This window comes from Tachypleus tridentatus, chromosome 13, assembly GCF_004210375.1.
Source record: "Tachypleus tridentatus isolate NWPU-2018 chromosome 13, ASM421037v1, whole genome shotgun sequence".
In the NCBI taxonomy this organism is placed as follows: Eukaryota; Metazoa; Arthropoda; class Merostomata; order Xiphosura; family Limulidae; genus Tachypleus; species Tachypleus tridentatus.
Genome location: NC_134837.1, coordinates 129,207,197 through 129,230,003, shown reverse-complemented (window position 1 = coordinate 129,230,003; position 22,807 = coordinate 129,207,197). Strand labels below are relative to the sequence as shown.

The 22,807-nt window shown below is 32.3% G+C and overlaps 1 protein-coding gene across 12 annotated transcripts in view; it reads left to right on the top strand.

Moving 5' to 3' along the window:
- The window catches only part of LOC143237138 (protein-lysine N-methyltransferase SMYD4-like), a 62,780-nt gene extending 42,952 nt beyond the window's left edge, over positions 1 to 19,828 (top strand). For 11 of the 12 annotated variants that reach the window (XM_076476045.1, XM_076476047.1, XM_076476054.1 and 8 more), the window contains 5 exons: positions 5,472 to 5,538; positions 8,201 to 8,314; positions 9,161 to 9,335; positions 12,955 to 13,121; positions 17,733 to 19,828. In XM_076476045.1, the coding sequence (XP_076332160.1) occupies positions 5,472 to 5,538; positions 8,201 to 8,314; positions 9,161 to 9,335; positions 12,955 to 13,099 (501 nt within the window). In that variant the 3' untranslated portion in view covers positions 13,100 to 13,121; positions 17,733 to 19,828. The remainder of the gene's footprint in view (positions 1 to 5,471; positions 5,539 to 8,200; positions 8,315 to 9,160; positions 9,336 to 12,954; positions 13,122 to 17,732) is intronic. The other variant, XM_076476057.1, reaches the window with a different exon arrangement.
- The last annotated feature ends 2,979 nt before the right edge of the window (positions 19,829 to 22,807 follow it).

The window sequence follows — 22,807 nt, the reverse complement described above, 5'->3', positions numbered from 1 at the left end:
TTTGTTTGTTTTTTTTAGTTTATCCACGAGTGTTGTGTCTTCCAGTTCTGGGCACTGCCATTCAGTTCTTCTTTGGCTCTGTGTTTTGTTACGTGGTGTATTCTTTTGCTGATCCTTTTCACTTGTTGAATTTTCCAACTTTTCTTTTCCTGGTTGACTGGCTCCTGCTCACTTCTTTTCATGACTGTTTGATTGGTTCTGCCTTCTTGGTAATTGAGTGGGGCTTTCTGATCCAGGTAGAGAAGTACATTTTTAATTTTAATATTTGAGCTCAGCCTTCTCGATTTTGGCTCAGTGGTATAGAGCTGGCAGTCTCAATGACTCTACCTTCTCTCTCTTAGTGATGTGGGCTTCCTTTAAAGCTCTTATTCTCTTAGGTCATGCTTATTTTCAGTGGATGCTTTTTTACTAATGGAAAGTCTCCCATAATCCCTTGGACCATTTTATCTGCCCCTTGGGATTGAGGCAGACCTTACTTGGTGGCTTGACAGAGAACTGACCACAGTGTAGGGTTTTCATTCCTCACCCTTTTCTGGAGTCTCATCTGTTTACTGATGATTCCTTGGTAGGTTGGAAACTTTCCTTGATTCCTAACACATTTGATGGGTTGTGGAAAAGGCTAATCTCCTTTTTTAAGCTTTTAGCAGCTCATTATACATTGTATCATTTCCTCTCACTCCTGAAGGAACAGCTGATTGTAGTTCATTATGACTATTTCACTGTCTTCAGCTATATCATCAAGCAAGGAGGAAACCAAAACAAGTGTTGTGTTTTTTAACTCTGAATCTTTTTCTCTGGGTCCATGACCACTACATAACAATTTTGGCATGTCATGTTCTTAGAGTTCTGAATCAGGTAGCTGATTGCTTATCTCGACCCAACCAGATTCTCCCCATGAAGTGTTTCCATTTTTCATGAGCATTTTGGTGATGTGTTCTCAACTTGGAGTACCATATACAGACATTTGCCACTCATTGGAATGCCAAAATTCCTTCCTCTTGGTGTCAGGTTTCTCATCCTTCAATTCTGGGAGAAGATGCATTCAGTCAGGATTGGTGGGGTACCCATATGTTTGTACCCTCCAATCACACTTGTGTCCAGTGTTTTCCATTATCCTGACCACTCCTTGTTGGGTATTGCTTGTTACTCTATATTGTCCTGCTCAGATGTGCTTTTTTTCTACTCTGTCCATTACTGGAGTGATATTCACTGTTTTTACAATCAGATATAGTTCATTCTGACATCACCAAAAATCCATCTTCGTGCATAGGTTTTGTCTGATTCCTTGCCTCAGATCATGGACTCATCTTTTGTGTAGCATCTTTCCTTTCCCATTCCATTTGACCTTTCTTCTTGTCTGTGTACCAGAGATAGTGGTCTATTTTCAGATCCTGGCCCTTTCACCATGGCTCCCACCCCTGCCATCCTTCTGTACTTCATCTTTCCTAGTTTTTTATGTGATTGTTTCATAAGAGTTTGTATTAACTGTTCCTGGTTATAGGGCTGCCCTATTTAACTCTTTCCATTTCCAGAAATTTTCTCCTCCCAGCTATTTCCTTCTTTTTTATGTTACTTTCATCTTGTTTGTACTTCAAGTCCCTTTGTTTGCCATATTGGATCTCAGTTTTGTTCTTTATGCCCTGACCAGTTCTCCATTTAAATCTGTTGCTGTTTCTTGTACCATTTTTCCTTTAAGTCCTCTTGCTTACTGTCATCATCATGCTGATATTTATGGTATGGATGTTTCTTGCATCCTTTCACATTCCTCTTATGTTATCTTTTATTCTGATTGGACCTTCCTTCCCTAGAGATCTGTTGCTTGCATGTGTGGTTTGGCCTTCTCTCCTGTTTTCTTTCTTTTCTTTTCCCACTTGTATTCCTATTTGGTTCTGAGTAGACTTTTTTGTCCATTTCATTCCCTGAGATTTTATGTTGCATGTATTGCTTTCTTTTGCATTCTCATTTTCACATTTCTTGGATTCCCTCTGTGTCCTGTGATCTGTCCCATGTTGCACTTATTGACACTGTAGGTTTGTCAACTCCTATGAATGGTGAATTCTGACTTGTCCATGGAAGGTTACTTGTTGTGTAATGTTTCATCTCACCTAATTGTCCATCTAAATAGGTTTTTAACTGCTCACTTTTACTTGGCTTTGGAGGAATTTATTTAGGCTGTGATGTGGATAATTCCTAAAACATTTGTTGCACATTATCTGTATGACCTGTTTGTGTTTACCTTGGTATCACCTTTCTATGAGTGGGGCAAGTTGACATGTTACTTTTCCTATATACTGTATTTCATGATTGTACCAGGTAGTGAGTGTTTCCTGGTCCAGTATATTTCATACTATATTTGCACTAGATATAAATATTTCTATCAGACTCACTATTTAAATTGGGTGTTCCTGTAAGGCTGCCAGCAACTTGTTCAGTAGCATATGTATCTATCTATCTCTATATATTTTTTTTACTACAAGTTAATAGTTTGATATGTAAAGGATAGTCACTCATAAACCTCGTGAGTAAAACAGATGGTGATCTGTCCATTACACAGTTCCTGGTATGTCATTCCTTTGGACTCTCCAATGTGTATTCTCCCCCCTCTCCTTTTTCCTGTAGTAGAATGCAGAAATCCTTACAACTTCTGGGTGGACTGTATGTTGGCTATTCAAATACATTTAATGCTTCTTAAGCCCTAGCCACATGTTATTTTGTTTCTTTCTCTATCTCACTTACTGGCCCTATACTATGCCTCTCTACCACTGTTTGGTACTACATCTTGTTTCTTACAATGACACAGTTGTGGACAGACAACTAGTTATGATGACTTTCAGGATTGCCCTTCTAACAGTAATTTATAACTTTCATAATCCTATACAACTAAAGTGCTTTATCTGGATGTTTTTACCCAGAAGGACTGCCCTTGTTGACTGCTATGTCTTATACAAGGCATTTCCAATGATTATTTCGTCCAGATGGACCACATGTGACATAATCTGATGAAATCTACGCCACTTCCCTTAGCACGTACATTTAAAAGAAAGTTGCATAAACTATTATTATTCCATATTATTCAACACCATGCTGATTCATGTCACAGTTATCCACCACTTCATATACTGATTCAGTGCTGTACATCTCTTTATTGAGCTTGGTGGGTGTCTGTCAGTTCAGTTCTACTTTATTTGTGTTGCTGTAGTGATTGCTGGGCGAAGAGCATTCCTGTTTCAGAAGTAGTGTTGTACCCCACTCGTGCTTTTTTTTTCATATTCAAGCACACACTTTCTCTGAGTGAAGTCTTTATTGCTTGATTTGGGATTGATGTGCTTTTAATGACCCCTTTCACCTTAACAATGTAGGATTCCAGCTTTGGGTGAGAGGATAATAGTACCTTATCATATTTTCTTTCTCTGAAAATGTATTTCTGATAGGTACTTCTCTTTTCTCATCTACTTCCCATCCTTTCTCCTTGCTGAGATACCAGTGTTTATGGTTTGTGCCTGCCAGTTCTCGAAAGTGAGGATTGTTCTAGAGCAGTAGAGGAAACTAACTGCACAAGTATAGATGACTCAGTATGATTGGTGGAGAGTAGTCACATGCTCATGGTCTGAAATGGCACAGAACAAATGGGATATAAAGACTGGTGCACTGTAATAAAATATTTTGGGGCAATTCTTAGTGGGCAGACCTTCATTGAAATAACTTTGGGTGATAGGAGGTAAGTTTCTATTGGAAATACATTTTCAGAGTAAGAAAATGTTAGCATTTGAAAAATATTAGTTTAGGCTGTAAGAATAAGTTCTGTGTAATTGTCTATTACAATCCTTAATCAGTTTTTAGAAAGAAAATAAGAGAATTAGATTTGTTTCATGTGTTTTATACCTTGATTGTACAAACATTGATTTTGCTACAGTCAGTGTTTAGGGTAGAGAAAATAGTAGATAAAATGTATAATTTTACTAGAAAAAACTTTTGATATTTATTTAGGATGCTGTAGAGGTTATACAAGTGAGATATATAAAGCTTGAATATGAAATAAAATATGATATTGCACTCAGACCATCTCAATAGAAACTTTGTATATTCAGGAACAAATCTTTAATAAAAAAAATCTGACTTTTTTGTGTACAGCAAACTTGTGATATTGACTAAAACCTTATCAAACAGATTTTGTGGAGATAATATTTATTGGTTTTGTTTCATTTTTTTACTTGTCATATAATATCTTTAATTGTGCATTCAAAGTTGTAATATATGTATTTTCATGGTTCCTAGGATGTTACAAGTTTGAAAATGATTGAGTTCATATATGGAGAATTAAAAAATTCTGTATTCTGTGTACAAAAACTAACATTACGTAATTGTGTTCGTAAAATCTGGAACATCTTAAATATAGTATAAGAAAGTAATCAAATTTTTAAGAACAAGTTTTTGTTTTGCTCATTGTTTTATTTTAAGACATGGAACCATATTGAGAAAATAGTTTAAAAATGGATTTAAAACCACAATGACTTCAAGAGTAAGTTTCTACCTTAACTGGTTGGTTTACAAGAGTGTAATAAGTTTTGGATTGTAATTTTTTTGCTGTTCAACCATGGAAAACTTGAAAATGAGTAGATTATTTCAAAATCAGTAAAGGTAACTTGTATTTATGATGAAGGAATCATTAGGTGTGGCTATAATTTCCATTTGTAGAGGAAGACATGTTGATTTGTAATGTTTTTTTAAGAAATAATTTACATGTGCACTCTTTCCTTCACTGAAGTGATTTATGATTCGTACTGGTTCAATGAATCTTTACGTGTATGAAATATTTTATCAGCGTAAAATTCATTACAGATTTGAAAGCTATTTTCTTCATAAATACAGAGAAGCTTTGCAGATTTGAAATTCAGACCACAAATCAGTTACTAGGGTGGAGTAGCATTATGATATAATCTTAAGTTAAATGTGGAAACATAAGGTATTGTATAAATATATGCATACATTTATGCTTGATATTTTAATATGTATAGTGGTTGAATTTGTATTTTAGTTTTCTTACATCAATATTATTATTAGCTTAGCTAAATTGCTAGTATTATAAAGTATCTTTTAAACTTCCAACTTTCATTGAAGAGGTATATTAATATTCTATCATTGATCATCACCCATATAAACATTACTGTACACTGATCTAATTTTAATTTTCCATTGTTGCATTGGAAAAAAAAATGTGAAGTTCAGAGTTATTGCAAACTTGCCAATTTAAGCGAAAAATTATGCAAACAAATCATTAAGTGAGATAAAAAATATTAATTTTTTTTTACCTGGAGCTTACTATTGCTTTCTTTATAGTAAAGTGAATTTTTTTGTATTTACTTAACCATGGAATATTTTTGTTCAAAATGACAATTTTTTTACATTCATTTACTCTTTCTATGATTTGTAAATATACAAAAAAATTATGATTATTTTTTTTAATTTGACAGAAACTTTTTGCAGGCCAGGATCTTTTTATTCAAGGGTTACAACTAGCTGAAAAGAATTTTATTAAAGGTATGTTAAATTGATGATTTTCTTGCATCTTAAGGAATATGAAGATTCCTTGTAGCTTAAATTGAGGATGCACACTCTTCACATATAAATTGTTGCTTGTACAGCAATTGTTACACATGTGGCAAAGGACTTGCAAGTATGAGCAGTTTGTTTCTGCACTCTTATTTACAGATTTGTATCCATACCATACTATAATGGAACTCTTGCTTATGATACTGAAAAACTATTTTATTATGCAATATGCAACCCACAATTTTGTGAAATTTTTATCCTCTGTGCATGTATATTTGCAATAGGGGCCATGATTTTTCTGTTTTGCTTTTATTTCCTGTCACAAATAATTTTATTTTCCTCCTCCTTCAGGGTGCAGATATGACATCATGGATACATCACACACAGATTGAATGCTCTGATGACATCTGTATAAATATAATAATGTCTGTTGTATGTCCATGTAAATACTTTGCAGGGTGTGGATGGATCTTCACCAAAATTGGTATGGAGGTAAATTAGGTCCATGGGGAGATATGCAAAATATTCCATTTTGTTTTCCAGTTTTTATGGGTATTTTTACCACCACCTCACTTGCTGTAAATGGATCTTCACCAAATTTTGCATGAAGGCTTTTTGAGTTGATTTAGAGATACGTGCATATTTTAGTTTCAACTTTTATTTTGCATGTTTCTACAACTATATGCAAGGGAAGCAACTTTTCATGTCTTAAGGTAACCTTTCATTAATTGTGAATTTACATAACTTCCATCCAGTGGACAGGTACTCCAGCTAGTTTTGAAATATACATGAGGATTTTACTTGGGAATTTTGCATAAAGCTTAAACAAAGTTAGAGCATGTTTTTTGTTGAAAATTAAAAAAAATAATCCATGGTTTCTTAACTTGCATGAATGAGAGGGGGTGTCAAAATTTGTGTACCATTGAAGTTTACAAAGTTATGTTTGAAATTTATTTAAAGAACACTTGTTGTAAATGTTCATCAAGAAAGTTAGAATGAATGTATAGTTTGTAATTAAATATCAATGTATGTTTTAATTTTGAAATTCAAAAAAGCAATATTTAAATAAATTCTCCATTGTAGATTTTCTTTCTTCCATGATATGATTTTTAGAATGTCCACCAAATAGATACGTCAACAATTGATATTGACAGTATAGATTTTAAAATAAAAGTCTCTTATATTTTTCAATTTCTGGGAGAATAAATTTGTTATACTCACCAGAGATTTTTTACAAAAAGTACAAATTTTTATGAAGATATACTAAGTTAATTTGGTATTGTAATGAGCATTAATTAGCCAATACAAGCTTGGGCCAGCTTTGGGACATAGAAGTGAGTGCTACTAAAAGCTATTTTGTTTTAGGTTAAATATTTATGTATACTAAGCACTGATTAGTAAAATATCGAACACCAATCAGTTAAACAATGTGTCTTGCAATTTCACTGTTGAAATAGATTTCTAATAGCACTTGTACATTTTATCATTGCTAAGACTTCATGCATTAATTATTTTCATAGTTGTGGAAAAAGTGTCTTGGTTAAAGTTCTGGAAAAGAATGTATTAAAAATTAATAACACAGTTAACTGTTTAGTGTTCAGGTTTGAGATGTTATGTTAAAAGTTTCTGAATACACAAGTCAGTAAGGCACACATTTACCATTATTTGTCATTTTGAAGGTAATGTTATCCCATTGAATATCAGCCAGTTTTCAGAAGGGTTAGAATATCTTTTATAACTAATGACATTGAAAAAGAAAGGAATGTAAACAAAAAATAAAATATTTGTTCATTTGACTCAGTTATAAAATCATGCTTTCTGTGTACCTGAAATTTTGAACAAAAAACTATGGCACCATTTGGTGTTATGAAGTATTTATTTTCAAGTAATAACATGTATGGATTAACTTGGGGTAACCAGAACCATCCAGAAAAAGACCTATGACAAATTGTACCACTATTTTGGTAAGCAAAATATGACATAAGTCATTGACAAAAGTTGTCTGTAGGACCCAAGTAACTGTGTGCAGCATATAATTAAGTAATAGTTCCATTTGAAAATGTTACAAACCAGGTTATGGGTTCTTCAAGATAATGCTTGCAGCCATACTTTATGCTAAATCATTATGTTCCTCAAGCAGCTGGAGAATGAAATGGGTATTCGTGATATTCCACATGATAGCATACTGGCCAATTACAAGATACATTGCCCTTAAATTTCTGTGTGATCAAACTGTTGAAAAGAGTGCTGTGGAGCTTTCATCCTCATTAAGTTGATGGATTGTGGGAAGTTTATAGGAAGGAGGAGTGTGCTTTAGATATGACAACTTATGCAATAAAAACTACTGCAGGAATACTGCTGAGGTATGCATTCATCATGATATAACATGATAGGACGTGGCAACATAAACTAATGATGTAGTCAGACTCAGATTGTTTTAATGTAATGTACTCAACCCTCAGCTGTAAATTAGGGGCTGGCTTGTAAGTACACATACAGATATGCAAGAAAATTATTTTACAGCTAGTTACAAATAATTTTGTAAAATAAGGCAAATTCTGCAAGTCAGAAGCATAGATGGATGAAATTTTGAGTCTTCTGTTACTGTAATTGCTAAACATTCTTTTTTCTTTGTTTGTGAATGATGTAGATGCTTTAGAGAAGCTACAGAAGTGTCACAAGATTCGAGAAAATCTGTTGTACAAACATCACAAGCAGCTGGCAGAAGTTAGAGATAAGATTGCTTGGTGCTACAGCTCACAAGGTAAAAGTTAAATATTTGATGTTTATACTGGAATGCATATGAGATGTCAAAGACAATGAAACCTTTTTATTATTGTAAAATGATAAAAAACATCAAGAAATTTTTACAGTAAATGTAGTATTTCTGAAAAACTTTATTTTCACTGAGAACTAAAATCTTTGTTTAAAAACTTTTTTTATTAAGTAATTCAGCAAATCACAAAGTATAGTGAAAAAATTCAACAGCTCAATATTAGTGAGTGAGTGAAAAGGGTATGAAATACCCTATTTTTTATATTGCATAGTCCATTTTTATTTTATCAAATTTATTGAAAGTTTTTCTTTCTAAAGCTGGAAAAGATGTTTTGTGGTATTCAAATTTCCTCATGTAAACAAAGCCAAAACTTGTATTTGATATACGATTCAATTTCATACATGTTTTTTCTGTATTAGCTAGAACTATATTAAGGATGTTTTGGCTCTAGAGTAGTATTTTTTACTTTAGTAACTGGAGGACATCTTGTAATTTAAAATTGTTCGTGGACTGCCGAACCCAGAAAGGACTTTTTTTTTGTAAAAAAAAAATTGTGTACGTGTTAAACCGTATTCCAAAATTTAAGTATGTATGCTCATTGTAAATTTAATTTTATAAAAAAACCTTTCATTCGTAAATATTTTTATGAACTTTTGAACAGGACTGGCATACTTTCCCTGGTATGAGAAATTCTGCTGTGGACATTTTTTTTCCCCTCTTACTGGTCACTAATAACTTGTGTATGTGTAATTAATACTCCTTTGAGGTCACTTTGAATGTTTGTTTCCTGCTGTCAGGAAGAAGTCTGTATAATGTTTATTGTTTGTATTTCAGAAGAGTTTTGGTTGGCTGCTGATTTCCTAAGACCAACATTAATTACTACCTCTGAACTGTTTGGTGCACACAGCATAGAGTTAGCAAATGAACTAAAGAAGTTTTCTGACCTCTTATTAAAAACAATCATTCAGTTGCTTCAAGAAGGACATAATTCAAAAGAAAACTTTGTTAGGTAAGTATTGTGGAAAAAAAATCCATATAAACACTAGATGTAAATAAATACTAAGAAAAGTCAAATTTGTACAAGGTTTTATTATCTGTGGTAACACCATTTGTTTACTGAGGTTGAAACTTAACATCCCAAGGGATTTACTGATTTATAATTAAAAGATGTATATTTGTCAGAATTGGTATACCTTATTCCAAAATATTAGTGATTCATAGGTGAATAAGTTAATATGTTTGAAAATGGTTATATTAGTGTTGCTCTTTCTGTTAAAATAATTGACAATGTACTACCATTGCCTTGGATTACATTCTGAAAGTTGTATATTAATATTTTCTGAATACATTGGTTTACAACTAGTTTCTTTTAATAATGAAATCATTGTCATTAACACTCAGTCTGCAAGCCAATGAGATTGAATGTTTGAGGATTGGGTGGGCTATGTAGGGTGTTGTGGTCTCCAGAATTCAAGTTAGAACCAAAAAATATGTTGTTATAAAGGGCTTAATCTGTTAATGTCCCAAAACCACATTACTGGCAAAAGAACTTTCCTTTGAGTAGTGTTTGGTCATGAAGGTGAAGAGGTCAGGGGCTGGCTGAACTCTTTCTCTTGCTCAAAGTAGTAGAAGTGTTTATATTCAGGGAAGTACTAAACTTAGGTAACTTCAAGCAGCAAGTAGGTTTCATTGATTCTTGACTGTCACTATTGGCAGAACCAGGGCTTGAAATTAGTGGAGGCATTGGTGCTAATGGTCCCCCAATATATCAGTGGACCCATAAAGTGTCTGCTAGATAGCATGTATGACCTCATAAATCAAAAGAGCCATTAAAATTTACTCCATATAAATTGATTAAGCATTTATTAACTGAGCAAAAGATGTATGACAAACCACAAATGGACTTTCTCAAATTTACAAACGTGTAATGTACAAGTATCATCACTGTGAATGGCTGTGCATTCAAAGTAAATGCACTTTCAGTAATACAATTGCCATCAGTTTGTCCAGAATTCAGACATTTGTTTATTAGTATTATGGGATTTATATATAAAATTTGAAATATAGTGATTATTTGAGTTTTTGTGAAGATGACTTGCTTTCAATCAGAATGCTAACTTGCATATATGACACCAAGCCTGCATCAAAGCTTTTGCACACTTCAAAAATTTACATAAAGGTTTTTCTTTGTCAACACTTTCCACAAAGAGACCAGTAAGAATTGTATACTTGAAAGTATGTCATAAGATATCTACATGTTAAAAGGCTAACACTTCTGAATCCAGCTTTGTAGAGTGCAGTAGCCAAAAGTAAAAAAAAAAACCCAACAAAACATAATGCTACTCTTTCACCAGTTGTCACAACTGAAATTATGGATTGCTGATGCCAGTTATATGAAATAAATTTTATTATGTCATTGTGCCAACTATATACAGTAAATCTGATGATGTCATTCTGTAATATAATATATATTTCAACATTAATATTGTAACAACTACAGAAGATGTGCTTAGAAACTTCATTAAATTTGAAATATTTAAAGTCATCAATAAAGGTGCCATGCAGAAACAAATCATGATTGCATATCCTTTTTGTTATTTGTAAAGTAAAAATGGAGACTGACTACAGTGGCATCTACAGGATCGACACACAAGGTTAAGTGACTGTAGTGAGAGACAAATAAATTGTTGAGGTTCATTACCTAAATTTATCATTGATTTCAGTCATAAGTTCCAAGATGGTTGCTGTCTCTCTCTCTATATATATATATTTTGAATTGAACCACTTTATTACCCAAGAGTCAAATAATGCAACAGTGTTTGAAAGTTTTCATTAACAAAGTTGCTGAAAGATTCTTTGAAAATTGGCAAAAAAAAAAAAAAAAAGCTTGTTATTGTGTACATAATTATCAACTTTCCGAACATGAAAAACACACACACCATGTTTCAAATCTTTGCATTTACGCTGTGTCACTGTTAGTTACAGATGCAGTGGCCAATTTATGATAGTTGCCCACCTATGTGGTTCTTGTTTTTAAACCTTTTGCTTTCTGCTCAAAAACCTTAGTTTTTCCATTCAAAAGTAATCCAACCAATCAGCAATTATGTTTTTTTGAGCCACAACTAACTCAAGGTAACATCTTAACAATGCATATTTGTAAATAACAGGACAGCCAAATAATGAAATGGGTTATGTTCCATAGCTGTCCAATAGATTTTGTTTTGTATTGTATATACTAGTATTTTCCTGTTTGCAACTATCAACTTATACTGACACATCTGACGTTGATGTGCACAATTCAAACAATTGACACCCCCACATCCTTATTAGAAAGTAATGGGACATTCCAAATTTCCATTTGCTCTGTGCTCTTTGACTTCACCATACAATGAGCTAATAAATACACAGTGCAACACTAACAGGGATCCACTTGATGTATCGTCTCAAGAACTTTACAGGAAAAGTTTGTGTAGATCTCCAGGAAGCACACAGTGTGTATTAGCTCTGTCTGTAGGGTGCTGTTATCAACCATTTATAGTGTATGGTCTGCAAATAAATTTGTATTCTCAGATGTGAGGATCTCATTGATTTTTAACCTTCTATATGAGTAAAAGAGAAGCAGAGATTGTTTCAAAGGGTGTTTCATTTTATGGTGAATAATGAAATACACGGTTGTAATTGTAAGCATACTTACAAATCAGAAGATTGTTTTTGTGAATAAAGTGGTCTGGGTGGTGTAATTTTTAAACAGTTATGAAAATCTAACTATTTCAAATGCTAACCATTACAGCAGTGAGTTTGGTGCCAATAGTTCAGCATGTTCCTGCTGTTCAGTACTGTATTTTAATGAAACACGTTGTAAGGCTTTCATTGCAATAAATCAAGACTTCAATGAAGAAAAAGTGAAGAAAATAATAAGCCATGAACATTTGCACAGTACATTGCTAAGAAATGAAAACCATTGAACTTTCAATTTTCTTGTTACACATGATAGATTAAATTGATCTTTATGTATTTGATTCTGCATGGTATAATTCAAGTAGGAAAATAGGAAGAGCCCCCTGATTACATGATTGTGTGTATAGGTTTATTATAAGATTTTATTTTCTATTTTACAAAAACAAAATCTCTCCAATTTTCACACTTATAATGTTGCAGAAGTGTTGTGAGAACGTATGACAAGTCTACAATTACAGATCAGTTAGTTATTCTTAAGATAATTGAAATAAATAATTGCGCAGTAGAAAATTTAAACACATTAGTTAGGCTGGATCTTGTGTTTGAGTAAAACTTGGGTGGACAGCATTGCTCCAATGCTGTGATAACATTTTGCTACTTTGCAAATTTTTAATAACGTAAGTCGTCATATGTATGAGATAATGTTGTTCGAAACGTGTAAAATGGTATAGTTTCCTTAATCAATTGTTTGTTTTTTTGAATTTCATATATTCTCCATTAATGTTGAACACTGTTACAACATTGTCACAAAATATACTATTACTTTGCAGGTATTAACCAGTTCATCAATGTCGTAGAAATACCATGTTAGCTGTGATGTATTTAAAAATGGCAGTTAATTTATTTATATCTTATAAATCAGGTGCGTAATGCTTGATACATTTCTGTAGGAATATTTTCCAAGAAGCCCATGAAGTGATTTCAAGAGCTCTGGAAATCTTTTCCATTAATTATGGCTCCCATCATATTTGTGTGAAAGAATTAAAGGAGAAAGAGAAACAACTAGAAGGACTTTGCTGTCTTGAATGGAGTTAACAAAAGATTAACATGGAAATGTGTAAGATATATGATCTTGTTGTATTAATTTGGCTTTTATTTAATTAATAGCTCTGGAATTATAGGATACCACTTGTAAAGCTGCAGGTCTCTGTATTGTTAGAGTTTTTCTTACTCATGTTAGATGTTTGCTGTACTTGCTCTAACTTGTTAGCCATTTTCGTACAATTACTTTCTATGCAAAAGTTCTATATTTTCTGTTCACATTTCACAGCAATGAACAGGAAAATGTTCCAAATAAAAGTTTTGTTATTTGTGCTGTGAATCTGACATACAACCTGTGAATCTCGTCAAATAGCATGAAGCTCGTGTGCACCACTGAAGCATGTAGAAAAAAGGAACACACAAAAATATTCATTCAGATGTATTTTATGAAAATTAACTTACTGGATACAGGGTCAGTCATTTCAACTGTCCATGTAACTACCAGGAAAGTGTGGAAATATTCATAGTATAATTTGTGACATGTATCTTGATGAAATATGACAAGATTTTAAGAACAAGTATTTTTTAAATTTAGTATTGTAGCTCAAAATTTGTCTTTGAACATCTGATTTTAATGTTAAAATTTAAACAATTTATTACATATTTTCAGGTCTTGTTTATGTGACCTATAAAGCTTTCTAAATAAACATAAAATGTTTCTTCATTATGGATTTTTTTAATATAGAACAATTGCAAATTGGAACAGAAAACTGAGTTATCTTAAATAGCGTAAGGCTCAAAGTCTGCATCTCTACTTGTTCCTTCCACTTTGACAAAATCCATTCTGCATGAGTCATAGGTTTTACTGAGTTACATTCAAAAACTTGATTAGAAAACTTTACTGTCGATGCATTCTGATAAAATTTTATTAGTTTATATCAGTTTGAATATCATTATTTCAAATGAAACCTATAAAGCAGTCAGAGACCTTAACAATTTGTCTCTCTCACTTCAGTAATAGTTTGTTTACAATGTTCATGTATGTGTAGACATAATATACCCATACAGCTGTTTATGCATTGTTAGTTCAAATTTCATCACCAAAGCAAAGGTCAGAAAAGGAATTTTGCACATGTTGATACCAGCCATGTCCACCTTTTTATTTGGACATGATAATTCAAAAAATGTGTGTATTTGATTGACATGTTATAACCAATAGAAAGAAAAAGTTAATTTTAAACTACAATTTTCCATTTATTATTTTTAAACTGGCTGGTGATATTTGTTACCATGTGCATCAAACAGCCAAAGCATTGTTTTCTTATTTTGTCCTTGTTGTGTCTCACCTGAATACATGTTATTAAGATAGACAGTGAAACTGTATTTGGTTTTGCTTTTATATTTTACTTCATAATGTGTCATTTATGTTTTAAAATTCATATTTATAAGTTTAATAAATTTTTAATGTAACCCAGACTTCACTCTGGTTCCAAGGGGTTAACTTACTATGAGAATGCAAAAACATGTTGTCAAAAGGTCTGCCAAAAATATTCTAATATATTAAGTGGATTTAATTAAGTTTAAACATAACTCTGTGAAAGGTTATAACATCTGCATTTTGATCTACCTGTTGGAAGAGGATTTATATGTAGCAGAAATGAGTTAGTGGCCCAACATGGCCAGGTGGTTAAGGCATTTGATTGATAGTCTGAGGGTCTCAGGTTTGAATCCCCGTCACATCAAACATACTTGCCATTTCAGCCCTGAGGGCATTATAATGTGATGGTCAATCCTACTATTTGTTGGTAAATGAGTAGCCCAAGAGTTGACGGTGGGTGGTGTTAAGTAGCTGCCTTCCCTCTAGTCTTACACTGCTAAATTAGAGACAGCTAGTGCAGATAGCCCTCATGTAGCTTTGTGCAACATACAAAATAAACAAATGAGTTAGTGTAAGTAAGTTCGAAGGATGTAGATGACATTAATTATACTCGGTTTTTGTGGCTAATCAAAAAACATTTAAATTAAAAGCAGAAATAGGTAGCAAAAGTGAATAATAAAGTATTGTTTATAAACAGAAAAATGTTTGACAGCATGATCTAACAATTACAACATTAAACTTAGAAGAAATGAAAGATTACTGATGAATTAACCCTTTTGCAACAGGCTCAGTATAAAATAGATGTGTTCACATTCACATTTGCACACATTCATTGCTTATAATATAAATTTTAATACAGTATGTGTATCTTTGCAAAATTGAGTAAACTTTTAGTAAACATTACAAGTCATGTATGCAAGAAAAGTCAAATTTTTTAAATAAAGATGTGTTTGTAAATATATCAATTCTGTTTCAGTACTAGTCTGATCTGAAAGTGATTTTTCATGTTTTGAATTAAAAAAACTGTTCTTTGTCCCAAAAATATCAAATATCATTTGTTCTCTAAAACCTCCTAAATACATTTCAAATATTTGTTTTCAGTAAGAAGCTATATTTTCTGTTATTTTCTCTACCATAACTATACTGGATCCATCAATTTGACCAACCTTGTAACCACCATAAACAGTTAGGAAATAAATATGAATTATACTTTTTTTTCTGCTTAGAATGACTGCAGATTAAGACACAAAAACATAAATGTTTAGTCTTATGTAGCTTACATATGACAATATTATACACTTATACATGTTTATTGTATCGATCTTTCAGCTGTACGTGGCTAACATCATAGAAGTTGCAATGGTGCAGCACATGTGCACTCATGTTACTGTATCCAAGAGTATAAAACTGCACTTTGCAAAGTGACTTGTCTTTGCTGTGTTTTAGTTGACTAGTATTTTGTAAGATATAGTGATATTTCAGTTTTAATACATTGTATGTATGTATATATATACACACACAATATTACTATTTAATATAATTCTTTAATTTCAGTTTCTCTTAAAACATGGAGCAATAAATAAATAATTATAGAAAATAATTGTCTTTTCTAGTTATGTACTTTGGACTTGATTGCTGCTTGCCGTGTATTCCTTGTCAAATTTTGTACATAGTGGATGTGAAATGATATTTTTTTTTTTGGTTTAGTATATACATTTTGAAATAACCAAAAATCATGAACTACTATTGCAATATCATAGAATTCCACTATAATTTACAAGGCTTAGTAAGTATGCTGTATTTAGGTTGAGCAAATATGAAATTTCAAGCTCACTAAGGACTTGCCTTTATTGTTTTTTCCATGAAAAAACCTAAGTTTGCCTCATAAATACTTTAAAAAGGATAAGGGAACCACGTGGAGGACATTATGAGCTTTCTGTTGGTTACTCAAACATTGTAGAAAGAGGTAGGCATACATAAGCATTTTAAAAAATAGGGCAAGCATGTTTGATTCAGTACATTTAGGTATCGTAGCAAACAGTAGAGGTTGGAGGTTCTTATTTAACATTCCAGCTTGTGATGATTAGTAATTTGAGTTTCTAATTCATAAGAAAGTATACAACTTGTATTGGGACATTACAAACATCTAATTTGAAACAATGTTGCATTAAATGAACCATATGACACACAAAAATCAATATTTAGGATTTCATTTTTATTACTTATTTTTAAAGTAAGAAATTAATCAGTGTATAATACTAAAATTTAATTATAATCAGCAATTTGATACCAAAATTATTGACTTAAATCCATAAATAGTACTTTAATAGATTTTTTGAATGCGAGTCAGCAGATGTGATATGACATGGCCTTTGATCCCTAACCCATTGCAATGGGTTAATTATACACAATAATTTTAGAACTGTGGACATCAGTAGATCCCATCTTTATTCTTCTTGCACAGTACTGAGTAGCTGCAGGCATTTTTCCTATGAAAGTCCCATGTGCCTGCATTCATATTCTACATTGTGGACACCTTTACAGTTTCAGAACATGAAGGTCAGGAGTTTGTTTAAAGTGGCTAGTTGCAATGTTTTAGGGGATGGGATGAGGTTTCCATGGCTGAACCTCAATACCCAGTCAGGGTTCCCATGGTTGAACTGTAATACCCAGTCAGCCAGCATCAAGTTATTTTTCAAATATTTCTGTATCTGCATATATGATTTAAAGCAGTGTGTTTGGTCAGGAGGATAACTAAATCAAAGATTGCTGTGAGAAATTTCTTCATTATTAGAGCAAGGATCTGATTTGCAAGCATGCTTTATATAATGCTGTGCCTATAAATTAATCCTTAAGTCTTTGTTGTGCATACAAGCTTTTGCTCAACAATCACATCTGTTGCAGACAAATTAATGTTGTGTACTGCAGATGCACAGCTGCATCAAGGTAAAAGTCTAGTTTCTTATGAATTAGGAACTCATTACTGATACTGATAAGCTACAATATCAAATAAGAACCTTCTATCTTTTCTGTTTGCTGAGATATCACAACATTTGCTGAATTAAAAACAGTGGCTGCATCCACTTCTTTCCATTTTTGGAAATGCTTGTATACACATACTTCTGTCTCTGACATGTAAATAACCAAGTCTGTTTGAAGTATTCAGGGGTAGGACTTATGGCATTCAGTAAAGGCCCTGATGTATGACACAATTTAGAGTTTCTGAGAGATCTTATTCATTCAAACAATACTTGTATCAATAAGTTATTTCAAACCACATTTAACCTCAATAGTATCTTTGCTTTTCAGAGAAGGATCCATCAGAGGGGAAACCAAAGAAAGGAGGAGAACATGCCATTACAGACTTGATATGAAAACAACTGTACTTTTATCTTTCATAACAACAATTTAAGGAAATATTTTTATACTGCATCAGAGGGCCCAGAAAACTAATGTAATTTAACTTGGTGTTTTATAGCTTATTAACGTTGGGGTGATTTAGGGCCTGGGATTTCTTTAATGGGCTCTGCACAAAAGACAATTAAAAACAATATCCATTTCTGAAAATAGACAAAAAATTCTCTCAATATCTAAATTAAATAAATACACAATGAAGAAGTAAACATTGTCTGATAGATCATTTCCAATCACTACCAATAAGAAGTAAAGAAGTAAGCAACATTTCTTACCCAGTACTGTTTATCTTATGTTTAATTACTATAAAGCAGCACCAGTGGAATGTATTGATAGAGTAACACTGAACCATGAGTTTGCATTATTCTAGGATGATTGTATCCAGTGTGGTCTATCTCCAGTCTTGCTAATATGATATTCAAAAGTTGTATGTCAAACCACTAGCTCGGGTAATGGTTTAAAATTTTTATTTGGAGCTTTTACAAATTGATGCTACTGAAATGTCAGAAATTGGAAACAAAAGTAAATGGTATGTACAAAAAATGTTATAATAAAGGTAAAAAAAAATCTAAACTATCTTTGTATGAAAGTTGTTCAGCCATTATCTTAAATTTTCTCAGTGAAAAAGGTTGAGAACATTTCTGTAAAAAATAGGCATTTGTACAAACAATGAGTCACTAGTTAAATCAAGTAGAGCAAAAATTCAAACCTGTTATGTATTCTTAGTAAATGAGTCAAAATGGAAAACTTAGTTTTTATTTAATCTTATTAAAGTTTAAAAGGACTTACAATACAGATGTGTATAAAATTGGTCAATAAAACTGAATGTGAAACATTCCACTAACTTTAAAATATCTACAGTGGTGTTTGTGGGTCACTCCAAGTTTGTGTTGAAACATTTTTATTCATTTCAGATATATATGTTTAGTATCTTCTATTGTTATGTTTGGTCAGTATGTTCAAATGAATATTACATTTGTACAAATTGTACTTAAGTGTTGTTAGATAAGAATTTGTGATGTTATATTTGGATTGTATGCATTTGTGCTGAACATTAAAAAAAAATAGTTTTTGACACTCAGTTTAGAGGCCACATTTTTCAACAAGTTTAATGTTACCCAGTTCAGAAAAGAAGTTATTTGTGGGTATGGTAATTTCTACAAACTTTAAACTTGGCTGGTCTTGCTACCAAATTAATGCATTTTATAGATATAGAACATACAATTTGGCAGAGTATTTGTATAAAGCTGAAACTTGGCTTGTGTCAAGATCAAATTAATGTTTATTGATATTAGAATATATGGTTTTTGTGCAGTCTTTCTATAAGCTTCAGATTTATCTTGTCCGCATGTATATTTGTTTGATACTATGGGAATGTAGGTGTATAGTTTAATAAAGGTTTTTTAAAAGTAGATATGTTGAAAAATAATTTTAGACTGCACATGTGAACTGTTGTTGGTTTGCACTGGTGGTATTATTATACAATATTTGGTATCAGTTAATAGTTTTTCACTGAATGAATTAGTGACCTTAATTAATCAGAAATGGAAACATTTTTCCAAGGTGATTTTGAAACATTTCTGTGTTCCAACAATTTATCACTCATTTATTTTGACTGAGTTGGCAATTTTTTTGTTAGTAAAAATTCAGTTAATTTAAAAGTTAGTTGGAAATGGCATTGATTATCTGTAATGTCCTAATCACAGATTGATTTCTTTGAGATGATACGGGTTCTTTATTTGTAAACTTGCACTGTAACATAGTCAGTAAACATGTGTTTTGTTATTGTGTGCTATCGTTGATAATGATGCCTGTTACAAAAAATTGGATATTTCATAGGTGTTGATTGAAACTATGTTTTGAACATTACTAGTGTCGTCCTCAGTGTTGTTATTCTATAAAAGTAATTAATCATATGTAATAAATCTGTAAGTTGTGATCTCATTTAAACAAATGTTAACATGTTACATTAAATAATGTTTTTGATATTGTTCATGTGTGGAAATCTGCCTTTGTAAAACCAGTGTTAGATAAAGTACATATGATTAATTACCAGTATAGAATAAAAACACTCAGTAACAATACAAGTTTATGTTATAGAGGTTTAAATATTGTTCACAACATAAGGCTACAATTATTTGAGACAGTGTACAAGTATTTAAGTTAAAAGGGGAAATAAACTAATTTGATTGTCACTGGCCATGACATCAAATTATTTTAAGCAGGTAATATGAAGGAATTAATTATAATAGTTTGTTTGTTTGTTTACGAGTCGAGTTCCTTAACCACCTGGTCATGCCAGGCCTAATGTTGAAGACCAAGAGTGAAACATTAACTTTGATTATAAAACTGTTAACAACATGATGAAAACAACTAAAAATTAGGTGAATTAGAAAGAAAACTAAAATAAGGCCACAAAGTAAGAGTTCAAAAAATTAAAATATCAATAAGAAATTTACAGACAAAACAGCATAAAGAAAAAAAGGACAGACGATCAGAGGAATGTGACAGAGGGAAGTTACAAAAAAAATTATTTAAAGTATTGAGGACAAGACCAATGAAATTAAGAGATGTAGAAAGAGGTTACAACAACAAAAATTGAAAATGTTTGGAAAAGCTGTAATGGCAAAACTCGCAAAGTAGAAAATAACATGACAGAATAAAGATCTGGAAAACAACAAAATTGCCAAATACTGGTTGGAACTTTAGTCTACCACTGTTATCACTACTGCTGCATCATCTGTTATTGAAAGGCCTTTCTGAACTACTTTAGCCATGATATTATTAAGTTTAATGCCACAATTTAGCTGGTCAGTAGAGAAACCAATGGAATGTGATGGGAAGATACCATGGGAGTTGCACCAGGCACAGTTAGTAATCATTTCCAGAGTGAATTGGTTGAACAGTGAGTGATAAATCATTCACCTTGCTCTTTTAAAAATAGTAGCTATGACAACATTAAGTAACTTTCTCGCTGATAGTTATAACAATTATCAAGTACCGGTAGATGTTTCGTCTAACAGGTCTGGAGTTTCATGCCGAAAAGAAGTATCCAGAACAAATCTCCAGAACAGGATATGAAGGAAAGAAGAAATCTTAGCGAAATTTCTGGAAGATTATTAAATGTTTCCCCAATTATTTTAATGGATGCTCTTTGTGAAATGTTGGATTCATTAAAATGTGATCAGTTTATAAGTGCCATAATGTAGGTGAAAATGGCATTTAGAGTGAAGCAAAATAGGGTATATCCTTAAAGGAAATTCTTTAGTTAATAATTGATCTAGAATTCATTAAGGTAACAGAAAAGCTACTAAAGGTACCATCTAGAACTTATGACAATATCAAATCCAACAGTATTGAAACATCATCGTCTCTCAAAAGATGATCGAAACATAATGGAATTAACACAGAGAATGAAGAAAAGAAATCATAAAAATATGTTTCAAGTGAAAATTTAAAGGATATATTGCAGGGATATGTGAACTAAAACCAACGTGGCATAAGAATGCTACAAACAGGGAAGTTTTCGAACTGTGGAAAATATGATAATTACAACTGATGTATACCAGCAAATTGCTTAACGGAGTTAATAAGGCAAGTAAAAGCGAGTCCAACTTTTTCGCTTCAGATGGATGAATCAACAGATATCGCAAGTTATACGATGTTGCTTTACTTGCTCGCTATATTCACAACGCTGGTTTTGAAGAAGACATGCTAATTTGCAAACCTTTGTCTACTCAAACAACAGGCGAAGAAATATTTAAACTATTTGATTTATTTACTAAAGTACATGAGATCCAATAGCAACTTTGCTCAAGTTTTTGCACCGATGAGGGTACAGCTGTGATTGTCGGCCAGGTGAATTAAGGCGTTCGACTCGTGATCTGAGGGTAGCGGGTTCGAATCCCGGTCGCACTAAACATGCTCACCCTTTCATCCGTGGGGACGTTATAATAGTATAGCGGTCAATCCCACTATACGTTGGTAAAAGAGTTAGCGGTGATTGGTGATGACTAGTTGCCTTCCCTCTAGTCTTACATTGCTAAATTAGGGACAGCTAGCGCAGATAGACCTCGTGTAGCTTTACGCGAAATTCCAAAAAGAAATAAAACAATTATTTTAAATTTAACTTAAAACTTTTTCAAATCAATTATCATGGGTCTTTATGTATTCTACATAATGTTCTAGTGTACATATACAACTACTTGTTTTGTTTGTTTGTTGTTATGCACAAAGCTTCAGAATAGGTTTTTGTGTTGTTTCCTTCAAGGGTATCGAAACCTGGTTTCTAGCATTAGAAAAAACCTTTATTTAAACAAACTATCATTTGATTTTATCTACTCTATTATCACAAGTGTTTGGGTCTAATTATTCTTAAATACTGAAAAAATAAGGGCAAAGGCATTCAGGTTATGATATCAGTGCAGAAACACAGTGGCTTCTACAATAATTTTACGACTGAAAAACAATTGGTCATTGTAAAAAAACAAAAAAAACACCAACAGAACAAAGACAATGTTACTTAGAAAATGGAATTCATACACTAATAACTTGGCAGTTATTTCAGAGGAGAAAAAATATCTGTTAGATATCTCATTATCACCGTTCACTGGCCAACTCTGCTCATTCGAAGAATATTAAACCAGTAGACCCGACAGTGTATATTCGTGTGACGAATGGAGTTCTTGACTGGGGATTTAAAAATTAGGCTTAGAACTTTACTGGTATTTTAAAATATACATATTAAAAGTAGAAAAACCTTTCTTTTTTTACTGTCTAGTTTTACATGAAATTTACCTATAGTGTCGAGACGTTGGAGATAGGTTCGTGATTTTGGATGTGTCAGTTTCTAAAATACTCTTTTATCTCTCTCCCCATCTCATGATTTCAAGTGAGATGTAGTTACATTGAGTAACATTTGGGTGGCTATTTGCATTGTAGTGATGTTCTTCAAACCAAGGCCAAAGCAC